At 41.9% G+C, this 16,147-nt stretch overlaps 1 protein-coding gene across 1 annotated transcript in view; it reads left to right on the forward strand.

The window, feature by feature from the left end:
• The window catches only part of ST7 (suppression of tumorigenicity 7), a 228,206-nt gene that overhangs the window by 143,390 nt on the left and 68,669 nt on the right, over window positions 1-16,147 (forward strand). The window contains 3 exon segments of the mRNA XM_038372895.2: window positions 2,005-2,159; window positions 7,525-7,602; window positions 7,605-7,621. Of these exon segments, the coding sequence (XP_038228823.1) occupies window positions 2,005-2,159; window positions 7,525-7,602; window positions 7,605-7,621 (250 nt within the window).

Here is a 16,147-nt window from a genome sequence, read left to right on the forward strand (position 1 = left end):
GGTGTCCGGTTTTCGACTAGAACACCTGGTCGAAAAGAGATCCTGGCGGCTCTGGTCAGCACCACCAACCAGGCCATTAAAAGTCCGGTCTGCGGTGCTAAGGCAGACTAGTCCCTACCTGTCCTGGCTGGCACCGTGCTGTGCCCCGGAAGCGGCCAGCACATTTTGCTCCTAGGCAGGGTGGCCACTGGGCTCCACACACTTTCCCCCTTCCTCCCCCACCCCGGAGCACTGGCTCCGCACTAGGGATCTGGAGGGGCAGTGCCTGCGGGCGAGAGCAGTGTGTGGAGCCTCCTGCCCCCTCCTGCCCACCCCAGCTTAGGAGCTGGACCTGCTACTGGCTGTTTCTGGGGCACATGCAACACAGTGCTAGGACAGGCAGGGAGCCACCTGAGGTAAGCTCACACCCCCGCCCCAACCCCCCAAACTTGGAGCACCCTCTTGCAACCCAAACCCCACATCCCCGGCCCCAGCCCAGAGCTCCCTCCCACACCCTGAACCCCTCATCCCCAGCCTTACCCCCTCCTGCACTCCAACCCCCTGCCTCAACCCGCAGCCCCCTCCCGCACTCCAAATCCCTCATTTCTGACCCCACCCTGGAGCTTCACCCCCAGTTAGAGCCCTCACCCCCTCCCACACCCCAGCCCAGTGAAAGTGAGTGAGGGTGGTGGAGAGCGAGCCACTGAGGGAGGGGGAATGTGGTAAGTGGGAGACATGGCCTCAGGAAGAGGAAGGGCAGGAGCAGGGCCTCAGGAAAGGGGAGGGGGCTAGAGTGTTCAGTTTTGTGCGACTAAAAAGTTGGCAACTCTAGTTGGGGATGGAGGCAAGAGCAAAAGAGCTAATATTTATTTAATTATTTAATTATTTGATATCATGTAAAAAACATGCAAGTCTATGGGATTTTTATTGTCCATGAGTCCACTATTAATTTTTTAAAATGAAAATCATGGATTTCTCTGATCCCACAATAAGTTCATTTCAGTGAGACTTTCTTGGCATGACAAGCTATACAAGTGCTACAAAAGTGTATAAAAAGAGAATGACTCCACTCAGATATCTTCCAGAAATAGCTTTACATTCCAGGCTAAGGTAAACCAACTGCCTTAATAATAGTTGCCCAACTTTCTTTATCAGAAAGGAGAAAAGGAATAGTTAATTCCTGGACAGGAATTTTCTTGTGGACCAGACGAAGCTTAGAAAAGTTTGCATGAGTAGTAAAATATAGGCCTCAACTTGGTCTATTCAAAGGAACCTCATGTACAAGACAACCTATTATTTTCCACCCATCTATTGATGATCCTGTGAACCAGAGCTGGAAATTGATTTTATTTTTCATGATGGCTCTTTTCTGCCTGTGTGGGGCATGTCTTGTGTCTGATTGACACACTGTGCTCTACAGTTAATCTTTCACTATACTCCTAGTATTTGATCCCGTGTTTTCTCTTTGGTTCTTTTTCTCTGATTTTTCTAACTACATAAAACAATGAACAAATGTGAAATATTATCATATGATTGGGTGAACATGGCTTTATATTGTATTTACCTTTGTATTTTTTCTTATTTTATTGTAATTGGTTTAGTTCTTTGTTTCTTTTCATACAGCAAAAACATTTAATTTTAAAAAGATCAAAGATGTCCTATATAATATTCTGACAATAATAATACTTAGAACTAAAGATCTCATATGAGTTGAGTTGATGATGTTAGGACCAGATCTGACCACCATTATTTACATAAAGCAGTACTTTTACTTCACAAGCAACTTCATTAGTTTCATTGTGATTACTCCAATAGTAAAATATTCTTCTGCACAAGTAAGAATCTTGAATCTGGCCACTAATGTCATTACTTTACAAAGATTTGTCAAAAAGGAACCTGAACAGAACAGAATTTCTTGTATATTTGATATATCCTTGCCCATCCACATGTGTTTTTGTTTGATAACCACGGATTGACTTCGCTTTCTCATGAATTATTGCTTTTTGTCATTGATCTCATCGACAGGTGTGCCACTGCTTATATCCTCTTGGCTGAAGAGGAAGCAACAACTATTGTGGAGGCAGAGAAGCTGTTTAAGCAGGCTCTGAAAGCAGGAGAGGGCTGCTACAGGCGTAGCCAGCAGTTACAGCACCATGGAGCCCAGTATGAAGCCCAACACAGTAAGCCTCTTTGCAATTTCTTTAATAATTCTAGAGAGTAAGAGGAGAGTTTTTTCAGTCTGCTAGGAATCTTTTTATTCAGGCTTGACTTTCTCCTTTCCCTTGCACATGGTTTAGTCATTTATACCTACGAGAGGTGAGAGTAAAATGACATTGTTCACTTCACAGAAGTGTTTCTGAGTACTCAAAGTACAAAGCAATGGAGAATTGGGAACATCTTTAACAGTGATCGGAATTTGGTCGGAGTCTTTATATTCTCTTTCAGTTCTTTTTGCCTGGTTTTCTCATAATCTCAGCAATGATGCAAGTAAAAATATAAGTCATCATTCGGGCTGCGATTCTGTCACGGAGGTTGTGGAAGTTACGGATTCTGTAACTTTCCATGACTTCCGCAGCTGCAGCGGCCAGTGCAGCTGGCCGTGGGGTGCCCAAGGAGCTGGCCCCAGGGCCAGCCATAGCAGCTGGTGCAACTGGCCCCGGGGACCACCCAAGCAGCAGCGGTCCTGGGAACAGCCGGAGCAGCAGCCCCGGGGAACCCCCAAGCATTGGTCCCAGGAGCAGCCCCAGGGAGTGTCCGTGCAGCAGCAGTCTTGGGGATGGATGGAGCAGTGGCTCCGGTGAGCACCCAAGGAGCAGCGGCCCTGGGGGCACCCCTGGAAGCCATCACGAGAGCGGTCCCTGGGGGCCTCGGAGCAGTGGACCACTAGGGCCAGACAGCACCACCACTAAAGCAGGGGCTACCCAGAGCAGTGTGGCCCAGGAGCAGAAATTTAGTAATGGGTATTTGTAATAAAAGTCATGGACAGGTCACAGGCCATGAATTTTTGTTTATTGCCCATGATCTGTCCATGACTTTTACTAAAAATACTCATAACTAAATCTTAGCCTTTGCTGTTTGAATGTGTCCCAGTCATAGCTGGCAATGGGCAGCGCATATCAGAAAAAACAGACAGCCACTATAGCCTGCATTTTCAAAAATGACTAGGGATTTTGGGTGCCCAAATGTAAAACACCTTAAAGACATCTGATGCTGAGAATGTGCTGAATACCCAACTTTTGAAAAGCAGGTCTGTTTAAGGTGACTCAAATGAGGCACCCAATTCTGAAAATTTAGGGCTATATTGTTGGTGGCTACTAAGGGACAAATGAATATACTTGGTGGTGGGGCTGGGAGATCTTGTCTAGATGGAATGAGTGCTTTGCAAATTGTATCCATTCATCAGTCTTTCACCAGCTGTAAAAGCCAGTGCATAACAACTTAATTTTATAGGGTAAGGCTGCTGAGACCCATTCACTAAAGTGACATTGACAAAGTGAGAATGGATAGATTAAGAGAGATCCCTATATGGGCTGAACAGAAACATAAAACCAAAGAGAAAAATAAATTAAACACTGGAGTCATAGGTAGCATTGATCAAAACTTTTAGATTTTTTTTTTTGGTAACTAATTTATTGACTAGGTTTGATAAAGCAGATGTAGTGGATATGACAGGTACATGATGTTTATTAGGTGCTTCATATACCTAAATATATATATATATAAAAATGTCAATGCCAGCTAATGAACAAAAGATTGTGAAGCCACCAGATCTAAATTATTTTTGTCCTACTAAATAGGTAAAGGAGAAAGCCAGTGAACAGCATAAATACAAGTACAATTCATTCTTCAAGAATGCAAATTCACAGTGTTAGGCAATTTCATATAATTGGAAGATTACCTATAGAACTCACACACAGTGGAATTTTTGACAGACCTCTATGATCTTTGGTTCCAAAAGCACAAACAGGTCTATACCTGAAAACATGAAATTTTTTAAAGTTTATGATATTATTTTATATCCTTATTGGATATATAATAGTATCTAGAATGATACATTCACAATTATTTCTCATTTTTCGAGAAAATAGGTACTTATAATACTTGACCTCTCCAAGCATCTTTTAGGCACCAGCAGATTTATGGTTCCCCATGGAATCTTGATTCTGCTCCTGTATGCATCTATTCTGTGCTCTGAATAAGGCAGAAGTTATGTGGAAAATATAATATTTGATCATGTAATTAAAGACTGTCATAATGCATGTGAACAAGGACCCCAATTAAGAAACTGTAAATCTGGCATTTCCTAACTTTCAAGTGCTGGCCTTTGCAACCTAAATAAAATGGAGTGGCAGTTTCTATATAAGTTTCTATGTTATTTTAAAGGAAAGAATAAAAATGAATTTTATTAAATACAACTGTTCCTGAGGAATAAAAGCAAGAGAGAGGCTATGGCAATTAACAGTTTATATTTTAGCAAAAGCTGAATGGAATTTCATGGAACAAAAAAAAAAAAAGACACTTGGGTAGCCTGAGAGCATTCCCCCTCTGGAACATCAAAGGTCTACTGCAAATAATGGCTTCTCAAAGAGAAGGTCACAAGGGCCTTTATCAGAGAAAGTGTTAAGCATACTAAATGTAAGGGTCCTTAACCATTCCCCCTAAAATAGATATAAATATGACTGGACCAACTCTCAGCTTCTAAAAATAGCAGTACAAAGAGGTAAGCAATCAGCTCTGTATGGGGAATCAAGGAGTTCACCTGGTTAAGTAGCTCACTAATTTCCCTACATGTATTCCCCCCATTCCTATGACAACAGATAAGTTTGGGTCTTCATAGACAGTGTGGCCTTGTGGTGAAGGGACAAATCTGAGAGTCAGGATACCACTAGCTTCCTGTTTGACCTGGCTGTGTCTACAGTAACAATTTTCTTAAGATTTCCCATCTTTGCACTACCACATGTGGTAGCAATGGTGTGAAAGCGAAGAGTAGACAGGCTGCCACATTTTAGTCACTGTGTCATCTAACTGTACTCAGAGCAAGTCTAAAATGGCACAGTGGTTCAAATGCTGGCAGTCACCAGAGCTGCCTGTCTATACTAGCATTCTCATTGTTGATACCACCAATGGAGTCGAACCAGCAATAGTGCAACTGTGGGAAGTTTTAGGAAAATTGCTAGTGCAGACAAAGCCAAAATTACTCACTTCCCCCCATCTTTAAATGTGTCGATGATACTTCTCTACCTCACAGGAGTGTTGTGAGGCTCAATTCATTATTGAGTGAGATACAGGTGAAGGCCTGTGCACCACTTAATTCCTATTTAAAATTTACTCTAATGACTGATGCCTAAACAGTGCGCTGACCCTTTGCGCAAGGGTGAGTTTCAATGCTAAGTATTTCTTTATTATTCTGTTGCCAAACCTTCATGATGCTGTTGGGATGGAAAGGAATGGACATGTTAGTCTTTCACAAGGAGGATCCATGATGTTCTTTTTTAAACACTAGCAAATGCCTATATTTATGTGTATGTGTACATACATTCGTGCCCACACAATGTTTAATGTTCTAAACCAGGGGTTCTCAAGCTGGGGGTCAGGACCCTCTGGGGTGACAAGGTTATTACATGGGGGGGTCGCAAGCTGTCCGCCTCCATCCCAAGCCCTGCTTTGCCACCAGAATTTATAATGGTGTTAAATATATATTAAAGTGTTTTTAATTTATAAAGGGTTGCACTCAGAGACTTGCTATGTGAAAGGGGTCACCAATACAAAAGTTTGAGAACCACTGTTCTAAACAGTAAAGCTCTGATTTTTCAAAAGCGACTATTGATTCTGGGTGCCCAAGCTGACACATCTTGAAGGGGTCTGAACTTTAGAAAGTGCTGTCCATCCTTCCTTTAAAGGGTCTTTTAGATATACCCCAAATCTCTAGTCACTTTTGAAAGTCTTGGCTTAAAGGGTTATCTTGATGTCATAATGAGAAAATACACTTGACCATTTCTTCAATCAGTATAATTCTTAAGGAGTCCCAGTTTGACAGCTATACCCTATTAGTTACACCATATATAGATGTTGAAAACAGATGTAACTAATGAGTCCTTTATTAAATATATAGGATTCAGTATAGAGATAAGGAATTACATAATATAAAATACAGCTGAAGAAATTCCTTATTCTGCATTATTTATTTTCTCTTCTAAAGTCAGACCTTTCAACCTGTTGCTTAATCTATTTGAAAAGTATAATCACAGCTTTAAAATAATTTGTAGGTACTTGGAATGTTTTCTGCACACATCTTGTTCTTGTTATTAAATACTTGAAAATGTTAGGACTATTGTCTCAAAATCTTTAAAGACTGCATGTTCTACATGAAGATAATCTCTAGCAGGTGTGTTATATTTTCTTTATATGGTAATTCTATAGACGATTAACTATATGCACATTTCCTGTTGGTCCAAATGCATGTTAGAAGGACATATTATAATTATAGTCAGAGAATGATTCTTGGTTCTCCCAGAAAGAATAAGACAAGAATCTAATGGCTTTATCTTCCACGAGAGCCATTGCTGCAGCTAGTTACTTTGTGGTGCCTTCTTTGTTATCGGGGCATTTTCTCTTCCATAATATTGTCATATCTGGAATCTGTTAATTTGCCATCCATAATTGGGTGCTCTTGGGATCTGAAGATGATTATGATGTCACAAGAAATAGGGCAACAGTAATATAAAGCAGAAGTTCAAAATGAACTGCCTTTCATTATAATGAATGTATGGTGTTTAACCCATACAAAGCCTCATGTAGAAGGTGACATTCACTTTTCTAGCCACCCTGTAGCAGCCTATTATCTTTATTAAGTATTGCTTGCTATTTTAATTGATAAATAGGCAAGTAGAGCAATTTGTTGCTAACTGTAACACTGTGCATTTGTTTTATGTATTAATTGATGTATTAATTAGTTATTAGTAATTAATTAATGTATTAATTGACTAGCCTTCCCCGTCTTTGATTATGTTATATGCTGTAGTGTTCTCATGTTCAGAAAAAAGAAAAGGAGTACTTGTGGCACCTTAGAGACTAACACATTTATTAGAGCATAAGCTTTCGTGAGCTACAGCTCACTTCATCGGATGCTGTAGCTCACAAAAGCTTATGCTCTAATAAATGTGTTAGTCTCTAAGGTGCCACAAGTACTCCTTTTCTTTTTGCGAATACAGACTAACACGGCTGCTACTCTGAAACCTGTCATGTTCAGAAGACTTCTATAATGTGAGGGCTAAATGTACTCCATAGACATGGGACCAAATGATGCTCTTATTAATACTAAGGTATATCTGGAGTAACTCTGTTGACTTCAGAGGAGTTATACTAGACCTAGGCCAGTGTAACCAACAACAGAATTTGGCCCATGTTCTTCATTGCATTCGCTGTAGTGTCCTTGTTGATCAAAAATGATAAAAATGCGGAGGGCCAGCTACAGTTTTTACTATGTGGGGATGTTAAATGGACCTTTGCTTAGCTCTTCTTTTTTAATCTTTTTTTCTTCTCCAGGACGGGATACTAATGTGTTAGTATACATTAAACGGAGGCTGGCAATGTGTGCAAGAAAGCTGGGAAGGACCAGGGAAGCTGTAAAATGATGAGAGATGTGAGTCTGGATTTGTATTTATACTAAGGCTACGATTTAGTCATGGAGGTTATGGCAGTCACGGATTCCATGACTTTTCCGGACCTCCATGAGTTTTTCTGCTTCAGCTGTCAGCAGCTGAAGCTGGGGCTGGAGGTGGGACTCTGCATCCCTCCCCTGCTGCAACTGGGGCTGGATGGCTGGAACCAGGACCCTGCAGCCCCTGCCCTGCAGCTTGGGGGCTGGGAGGAGAGGGCTGCAGCCAGTTTTTGTGCCCCTTTCCTGCAGCTGTGGCCAGCTTGGGAGCGGGGACTGTGCACCCCCCATGGCTGCACCCCCGCTGCGCTCAAGCCCTGTGGTTTCCATGACTTTTTGTTTGTTGCCTGTCTGACTTTTACTAAAAAATAACTGACAAAATCTTAACCTTATTTATAGTTGCATGTAACTCTGTTCTTTGAAAGCAATAGCATAGAAATTATGTTCAGTTTGCTTGCAGATCACACGTATAGCTGGCAATAAGAATGCTGCTGATAGGTTTTTGAGTCTAATTTGTATATAAACTATGTTAAAAGAAGATTATTAAGATTGCAAGGTAAAGTAAGGAAAATGCTGGGAAATGCCAGGATTCAGGTTGCTTGTGCAATCTTAATTCAACCCCCTTGTTCGCATGCATTATGATGTGGTCTTTAATTACATTATCACATACTATTTTTCCACAGGATCCCTGCCTCCTTCAGTTCATAGAATGGATGATGTTGATTTAATGAGCTGTTCAATACATGAGCTTTATCCATATTGGTCAATGTGTGGCCCATGCCTTATTTACTACACACCATTCAAACCCTGCTTTGAAAACAGAATTTTTAATTTCCTCATGGTCTTTTCTATAGCATTCATCACTATAGGATTTGAGTGCTCCACAAACAATTAATTCAGTTTCATAATACCTCTGTAAAGTAAGTGGGTGTTATAACCCCCCATATTACAGATGGGGAACTGAGGCGCAGAGATATTATGGTCAAAAGTATCCTTAATGTTGGGTGCCTAATTTGAGAGACCTAGCTCCTGATTTTCCAGAGTACTTAGTATTATATAGCCCCTTATATGTCCTTAGCACCGTTCCCATTGACTTCATTTGCAGGTGTGAGTGCTCAGCACTTCTTCAAATCAGACCCCAGGATCTCAAGTCAGGCACTCAGAAAATGAGGAACATACAGTTACTGACAACCTATGAAAAGTTTGGTTTAAGTGACTTGCCCAGCATCACATAGGAATTCTGTGGCAGAGGCAGGGATAGAATCTAGTTCTCCAGGACATAATTCAACTGCCTTAACCATGTGATCATTCTATCTCTAACATTAATTTCCTATGTTTTAAAAAAAATTGAAAAACAAACAAACATTCCATCCTGTGGATGGATCATCATCATCAGATATACAGCACAATCCTCTATCTCTTGAGCTAAAGGAGTGACCAGTAACAGCAGTAGGTTGTCATTCTTTATATGAACCAGTTCCAGTGGCGGATGAGACACTTTGCCAAAAGATTTCACAGATAATTGCTAGATGGCAAAGGAATATTGAAACTCGGGAATGCAGGTTCTATAGGGAAGTGTACTCAGCGTTTACAGACCCTTCTGCCCTTGCATCTCCCAGCCTTTCCATATCCCCTTCTTCTCCTATTCCCCACCCCTTTCCCTAGCTCCTGCCTTATCCTCTCCCCTTTTGCTATCCTCCTGGGTTACTCCCTGCTCAGTGCTTAAAGGTTACAGTGGGTTGCAGGTCCAGGAAATAACACTTATAAAAAGGGAGGTGGGTCACTGAGGGGTGCACATTTTAAATACCACCTAGGAGAAAACCCCCTTTGATTGGCTACTTTCCCCACTTGCCCACAGGAAGAGCAGCAAATCAGGGTTGCTGCAGGAAGCAGGCAGAGTTCTCTCCCACCCCCTCAGGAGAGGGCACCATTGTTACAGGATGGCAGAGGAGGCAGCAGAAAGAGCCCAGTAGCTCAGGGCTGCTCTGCTCCCCGCTCCCCTTCTGTGCGGGTGCAGTGGGTTGGCACCTCTGTTCCTTTCCCCCTCTTCTCTCCTTGTTGGCAGCACCTGGCTGGGGAGAGCAGGGTGAAGAACCCCAGTGGTTTCAGGAGGTGCAGAGGTGAGGCTGGGGTAGGGAAGGGGGGCGGCAGAATTGATGTGGGAGCAGCATTGATGGAGGACTGTGGAGCCGCAGAACTGATGTGGGAGCAAAACTGATGTCTAGGTTGGAGTGGGGAGAACTGATGTGGGGACAGAATTGTTGGGGCTGGGGCAATATTGACTTGGCGGTTGAGGGACAGATTAATTGCTGAATAGGAGGACAGGTAGATATTGGGGTGATGATAGCTCCCCTCCCCACTTTTTTCAGGCCAGTTTAATTACTGTCCCCATCCCTTGCTCCTCTCCACCCTCTATTCTTCACCCCTCTGCATTCAAATCAGGCTGTTTCCTTCTTTCCCTCCATGCTCCTTGGGTGCCAGCAGGAGGAGCACTGAGAGCAGGGGAGAGAGAGTTTTTCTGTGCTGTCACTTCCTGTGCCTGGTGACACAGTAGCCTCAGGCTTCCAGGAAGAGCAATTGCAGGGAAATACATCTCAGCCCATGCAGTCCAAGGATGGAGTGTTCTCAACTGGTCTTTGGGGATAGCACATGCACCATCCAATCAACCCACAGGAGCTCTGGGGGAATGGAGAATGCTCAGTGAGGAAGGAATCTTTGGACAATTTAGCTGCTCAGATCTAACAAGTCTCTGCTTTTGCCCCAAATTTTCCCCAAACCGTGTGCACTGAGGTGTCCAGCCCTCTCCTGGAACACTCAAAATAAGATTTGTTCGCTCCTTTAAAAGACAAAAGTACATCATAGCTTATTAATTTAACTAAGACAGATACACCCTTCCCTTCAAACACAACAGTGAGTTGGTTTATAGTAAAAATAAAACAAATTTATTAACAATAGGTCATAGGTTAAGTGATGCCAAGTAAAAGAAATAAAAGTAGAGATGGTTACAGTAAATAAAAGTGAAAACACACATCTAAAAGTATGAAACTTACTCTAGCAAGGTACAAGATTTGTTCAGTGTGGTTTCTCTCATCAATCTTCCTTCTTCCCAGGCAGGGCTGACTTTCTCAGTCAGGACCTTCCACAGAAGTACTAGAGGCTGCGTGTTAAGGCATACATTTTATGACAATATTAATCACCAATTTGTCATGGGCTTTCATGAACTCCTCACTTGATAAACTTTTTATAGTAGAGTAATATTGTAGACAATCAGTTGATTCAATTGCTTACCACTAAGGCTGCGAGTCTGTCACGGAGGTCACAGAAGTCACAGATTCCGTGATTTTCCATTACCTCTGTGACATCTGCAGCAGCAGCAGTTTGGGAGTGTGGGAGGGGGCTTGGGGCTAAGGGCAGGGTGTTGGGGGGTGTGGGGCGGTGCTTACCTTGGGGTGGGGGGCTCCCCAGCTCCCATTGGCATGGTCCTGCAGCTCCTTGGCAGAGGGGCCAGGGGGCTCCGGGTGCTGCCTGTTCCTGCAGGCCCTGCCCTTGCAGCTCCCATTGGCTGTGGTTCCCAGTCAACAGGAGCTGTGCAGCCAGCACTTGTGGCAGGTGCAGTGCATGGAGCCCCCTGGCCCCTCCATCACCTAGGAGCTGCAGGGACATGTGGAGCCGGGTAGGGAGCCTCCGAAACCTGCTAAACACCCTCCTACCCCCTGCACCAGCGGGGGTCCTGGGCCACCTCCCTCAGCACCCGTGGTGCCCCGGACCACCCACCCTCAGAGTACCCACGGCTCCCCGCCCAAGTTTTAGTTAGGGGTATATAGTAAAAGTCATGGACAGGTCATGGGCTGTGAATTTTTGTTTATTTCCTATAACCTTTCCATGACTTTTACTAAAAATACCCATGACTAAAACGTAGCCTTACTTATCACTTGCGGTTCAGACCCCTTGTCTTTATAGCCAAGACAAATGTTCTTTCCCCCCCCACCCTCCGGAAGTTGTCTCCTCCCCCTCTTGTTAGATTGATAGCTTTGTTTACCTAATATGTTGTTAGACTGTCATTGCCTCTGCCTGATGACTAAGCTGGTCAGAGAAGCAAATATACATTCCTTTGTCTAGGGCAGACCTGTTTACCAATTCCCCTGACATGCCTGGCTTAAACACGTTTTAGTCATCATTACAGCATATATCCATAACTCTTAATACACATTGCATATACATCCTTCATGCAAGAATATTAATGCTAATATTATTAGTTTTCTAGTGACATATTATGTGACACCTTTTAGATACAGATTATAAACATAGTGAGCTGGGGTACAGTGAAATAGTAGGCCAGCTGAAACTTATTACCTGATCCATTGAGCCGCTTGCCTTCTAGCACTGGAATGCTCTAGGGGTCACAGCCACCTGTAATGTTGATGATTTGTAACATTTATCTAATAACTATACAATGCAACTATTAATACCCACTACGCCCACCCTCCAAGATTTACCATATAGTCAGTTAGAATGAGGAGACTAGTGAAAGATATTCAGATGAATGAAATGACTTTCAGAATTTGAGGAGATATGATGTAATATTGGCTGCTGAAGAAATAATGCAAAATATGAACCAAAATACCTTGTTTCTAACAAATTTAGAGACAAAGGAATTTTCTCCCTTCCATTTCCACAATTTATTTCATGAGCATATCAGAAATGCAATACTTTAGGCACTGGTGTATATAAACTTTTTGTTGATAGATAACACTGGCAAAGTATTTGCATATCCACCCTTGTTCTCACATGGATTAGGAAGAAGTATAGAAAATATATTGATATTTGTCAACATATCTTACATAAGAACAGCCATACTGGGTCAGATCAATGGTCCATCTAGCCCAGTATCCTGTCTTCTGACAGTGGTCAATGCCAGGTGCTTCAGAAGGAATAAACAGAACAGATAATCATCAAGTGATCCATCCCCTGTCACCCATTCTCAGCTTCTAGCAAACAGAGGTTAGGGACACTTCAGAGCATAGTTTTGCATCCCTGCCCCTCCTGGCTAATAACCAGTGATGGACCTATCCTCCATGAACTTATCTAGTTCTTTTTTGAACCCTGTTATCATCTTGGCCTTCACAACACCCTCTAGGAAAGAATCCCACAGGTTGACTAAGCATTGTGTGAAGAATACTTCCTTTTGTTTGTTTTAAACCTGCTGCCTATTAATTTCATTTGGTGACCCCTAGCTCTTGTGTTATATGAAGGAGTGAATAACACTTCCTTATTTACTTTCTCCACACCAGTCATGATTTTATAGACCTCTATCATATCCCACATTAGTCATCTCTTTTCCAAGCTGAAAAGTCCCAGTTTTATTAATCTCTCCTCATATGGAAGCCGTTCCATACCCCAATCATTTTTGTTGCCCTTTTCTGAACCTTTTCCAATTCCAATATATCTTTTTTGAGATGGGGCGACCACATCTGCATGCAGTATTCAAGAAGTGGGCATGCCATGGAATTATATAGAGGCAATATGATATTTTCTGTCTTATTATCTATCCCGTTCCTAATGATTCCCAACATTCTGTTAAGTTTTTTTGATGGCTGCTGCACATTGAGTGGATGTTTTCAGAGAATTATCCATAGTGACTCCAAGATCTCTTTCTTGAGTGGTAACAGCTAAGTTAGACCGCATTTTATATGTATAGTTGGGATTATGTTTTCCAACATGCATTACTTTGCATTTATCAACATTGTTTTTTTTCAATTTTTCAATTTTTTTTAATATAGATGTTTCAGTTTTATACATATGAAGAAGTTATTTGATTGTTGTTATGGCCTATATCATCATCTCTGCTTATGATCTGATTAATCTGGTAATATTATTGTGTCACAGACTAAATTGAAGAGCTTGAATTATTTTTTAGATGATGATATGCTGCTTTAATCTGGTACACATAGCTGAGTTGACTTTATCAGAATTACCAAGCAACACATAATTTGTATGGAAGAAGTATATGCAGGTGTTGCTTTTATTTAGACATCTGCTGATAATTAATGATTTATTATGATTCTGATACAGAAACCAGAAGCCTGTCATTTTTCTAGACACAATGTGCTCAATTCTGATCTCAGGTAGTCCAGTGAACGTATGGAATAACTCCATTGCAGTCAATTGAGCTACTCCAAATTTATTCCAATCTGTGTAAAATATGGCCAAATATGTATAGAGTGGATGAGAGATCTTACCAGCCATAATGAAGGCCACAGTCTGAAACCTTGGTTTTATTTGTTGTGCTGCTTGAGTAAAGAAGATTTAAGCATGAGTGTTTTGTGAGATTTAGTTTTAAAATCTCGAAAAAAGCTAATGCAGAAACACACATGTTGGACAATTCAAGAAATCCTTTCATGTCAACTACTTTGCACTGAAGCAGTTTCTTTTTTTTGCTCAGTCTCTTACCCTGAAACGAACATGCTGGTTTTGGACTGCAGCCTTGTCTGTAATCAGAACACTTAGGGGTAGGCAAAGCAGTTATATACTGGGTGATGGATACGGAAGTAGTGATCACCAGCATTATTGACTTAGAAAAGTGGATCAATATAGTGAGGTGGATCATCTCCTTTAAGTGGGTCACTGACATTCATTAAAAATTGATTAAATTTTAGGACATACCATATAGGAAAGTGAATGGGCTAATTTTGCTAAATTAATTCAAGTATTCTAGGATTGAGCTGGAGAATATTTGGACCTTGGTAAAAACTTTCACTGGAGGATAATTTATGATCATTTAAAGTAAAACAACAGTTTTAAGGAAGGGGAATCATATAGAACTCATGCCAGGGACTAGCAGGCTGAAGCAAACAAAGTGACAGGCCCAAACGAACCAAGGGCTGTACAATGAGTCCTCTTTAAGAGACAAAACAAAACAAAACCTTCCCAACGGGACACGTCTGTTACATTCCTTCTGATGTCAGCACTGACCCGCCCCAGAGGTTTTGCTTTATGGTCTTAATGCAAGTAATGGGCTTTGGCCTGTTTCAGAGATCTGGAGTTAGCATGGCTCCTCCACAGGGATTTCTGCTACACAATTCTTCCACTCCCCCCCTCCCCCCCGATTAAAAGAGTACATCAGAGGAAAAAAGACCATGGTTTCACAGCTCTTGTAGCTCCCTGAACATCTCTCCCTTTTGTGAGGAAAAGGAGCTTCTTAAATCCCTTCCCAAGCTCTGAACTTCCTGCAGCACTGGGAAATACAAATCCATGAGTGCTGAGGGAAGAGGGGAGATCCAGAACCCTCTGCACTTGGAGCTCTGATCTCACATCCTGAATGGGGACAGCAGTCTGAGACTTCCTCACAAACCCCAAAAGACCCCCCAAGACCTCTTCTGCCACCTCAGTGACTGTGGAGTTTGCAGGCTCCTGCCTACTTACTTCTTACAGAAACATTGAAATGGGAAGATGCTGACCCTGGAGATTATCTTTATTAGCCTTAAGAGGCTGGTACATCCCATTACAGTGAAATTTTCTAATTTAATCTCGACTTTGGACCTGCTGCTTCAAAATAGACTGAATATGGTAACATGAATGTTGTTGTATGAGAAAGTGTGTAGAGTGGCCACCAGTAGGGATGGTTTTGGTTAAAAATAAGATTCCCTCTGAACCTTCACCCAAATCTGGAAATGCACACAAACCAACATTATTTTTAAGGTTCTAAAATATTTATATGAGCTTTTTTTCACTTGGGGACCAGACCTAGCAGCTGGGAGTTCAGCAGTTTTGAAAATCAGCCACCTATGTAGGAGCCCACATATTGTCTCAGGAGCCTAACTTCAGGTCCCTAGTTTTGAAAATCTTGGTCACAGTAATTGCATTTGAGTTTTCACACTTCTGGAAAGATGCAGCATGCGTGTGTGTGTGTGTATATATGTGTGTGTGTGTGTGTTTAAGTGTGCATTTACAGTATTAAGTATGCACTTTTTAATGCATGTCTGTAGGTATCAATCAGCCTTAAGGATTTAAAGTGGCTTAAGTTCCTAGAAAGGTGCTTGTCAAATGCGTGTGATTAGCCGTTTTAAATGCTTAGGCTGCCCTACATAATTAAGGTGGTTTTAAAGGTTATGTCATCTGAAGGCTTTGAAGTGGCACCATACCATATCCCAGAGTATTTAATGCTATGGATAGGTTGGGAGTGGTATTTTCTTTGATCTCTGACATTAGCCGTGTTTTTTGTGATTGTTTCTGCTGGTATACCCTCAGCACTGGTGTGATACACTTTTGCTTATAGACATGAGCTGCATTTGTTAGCCTTTGAATTCCCCTTTTCTTACAATTAAAGGGTCAATACACTGAAGTGTTGAGCACTCTCAGCTGCCATTGGAGTGTTCAGTATCTTGTAGCATCAAGGGGTGCAAACAGAGTTGTAGTTACTGATAAAGGTAGTATGATCCCTATCAGCTTAAGAACATAACCTTAATTGCTGCTTGCAAGTGTAGCCACTGCCTGCCTCTCCCACACAGTTAT

The sequence above is a fragment of the Dermochelys coriacea genome, chromosome 1, assembly GCF_009764565.3.
Source record: "Dermochelys coriacea isolate rDerCor1 chromosome 1, rDerCor1.pri.v4, whole genome shotgun sequence".
NCBI classification, from domain to species: domain Eukaryota; kingdom Metazoa; phylum Chordata; order Testudines; family Dermochelyidae; genus Dermochelys; species Dermochelys coriacea.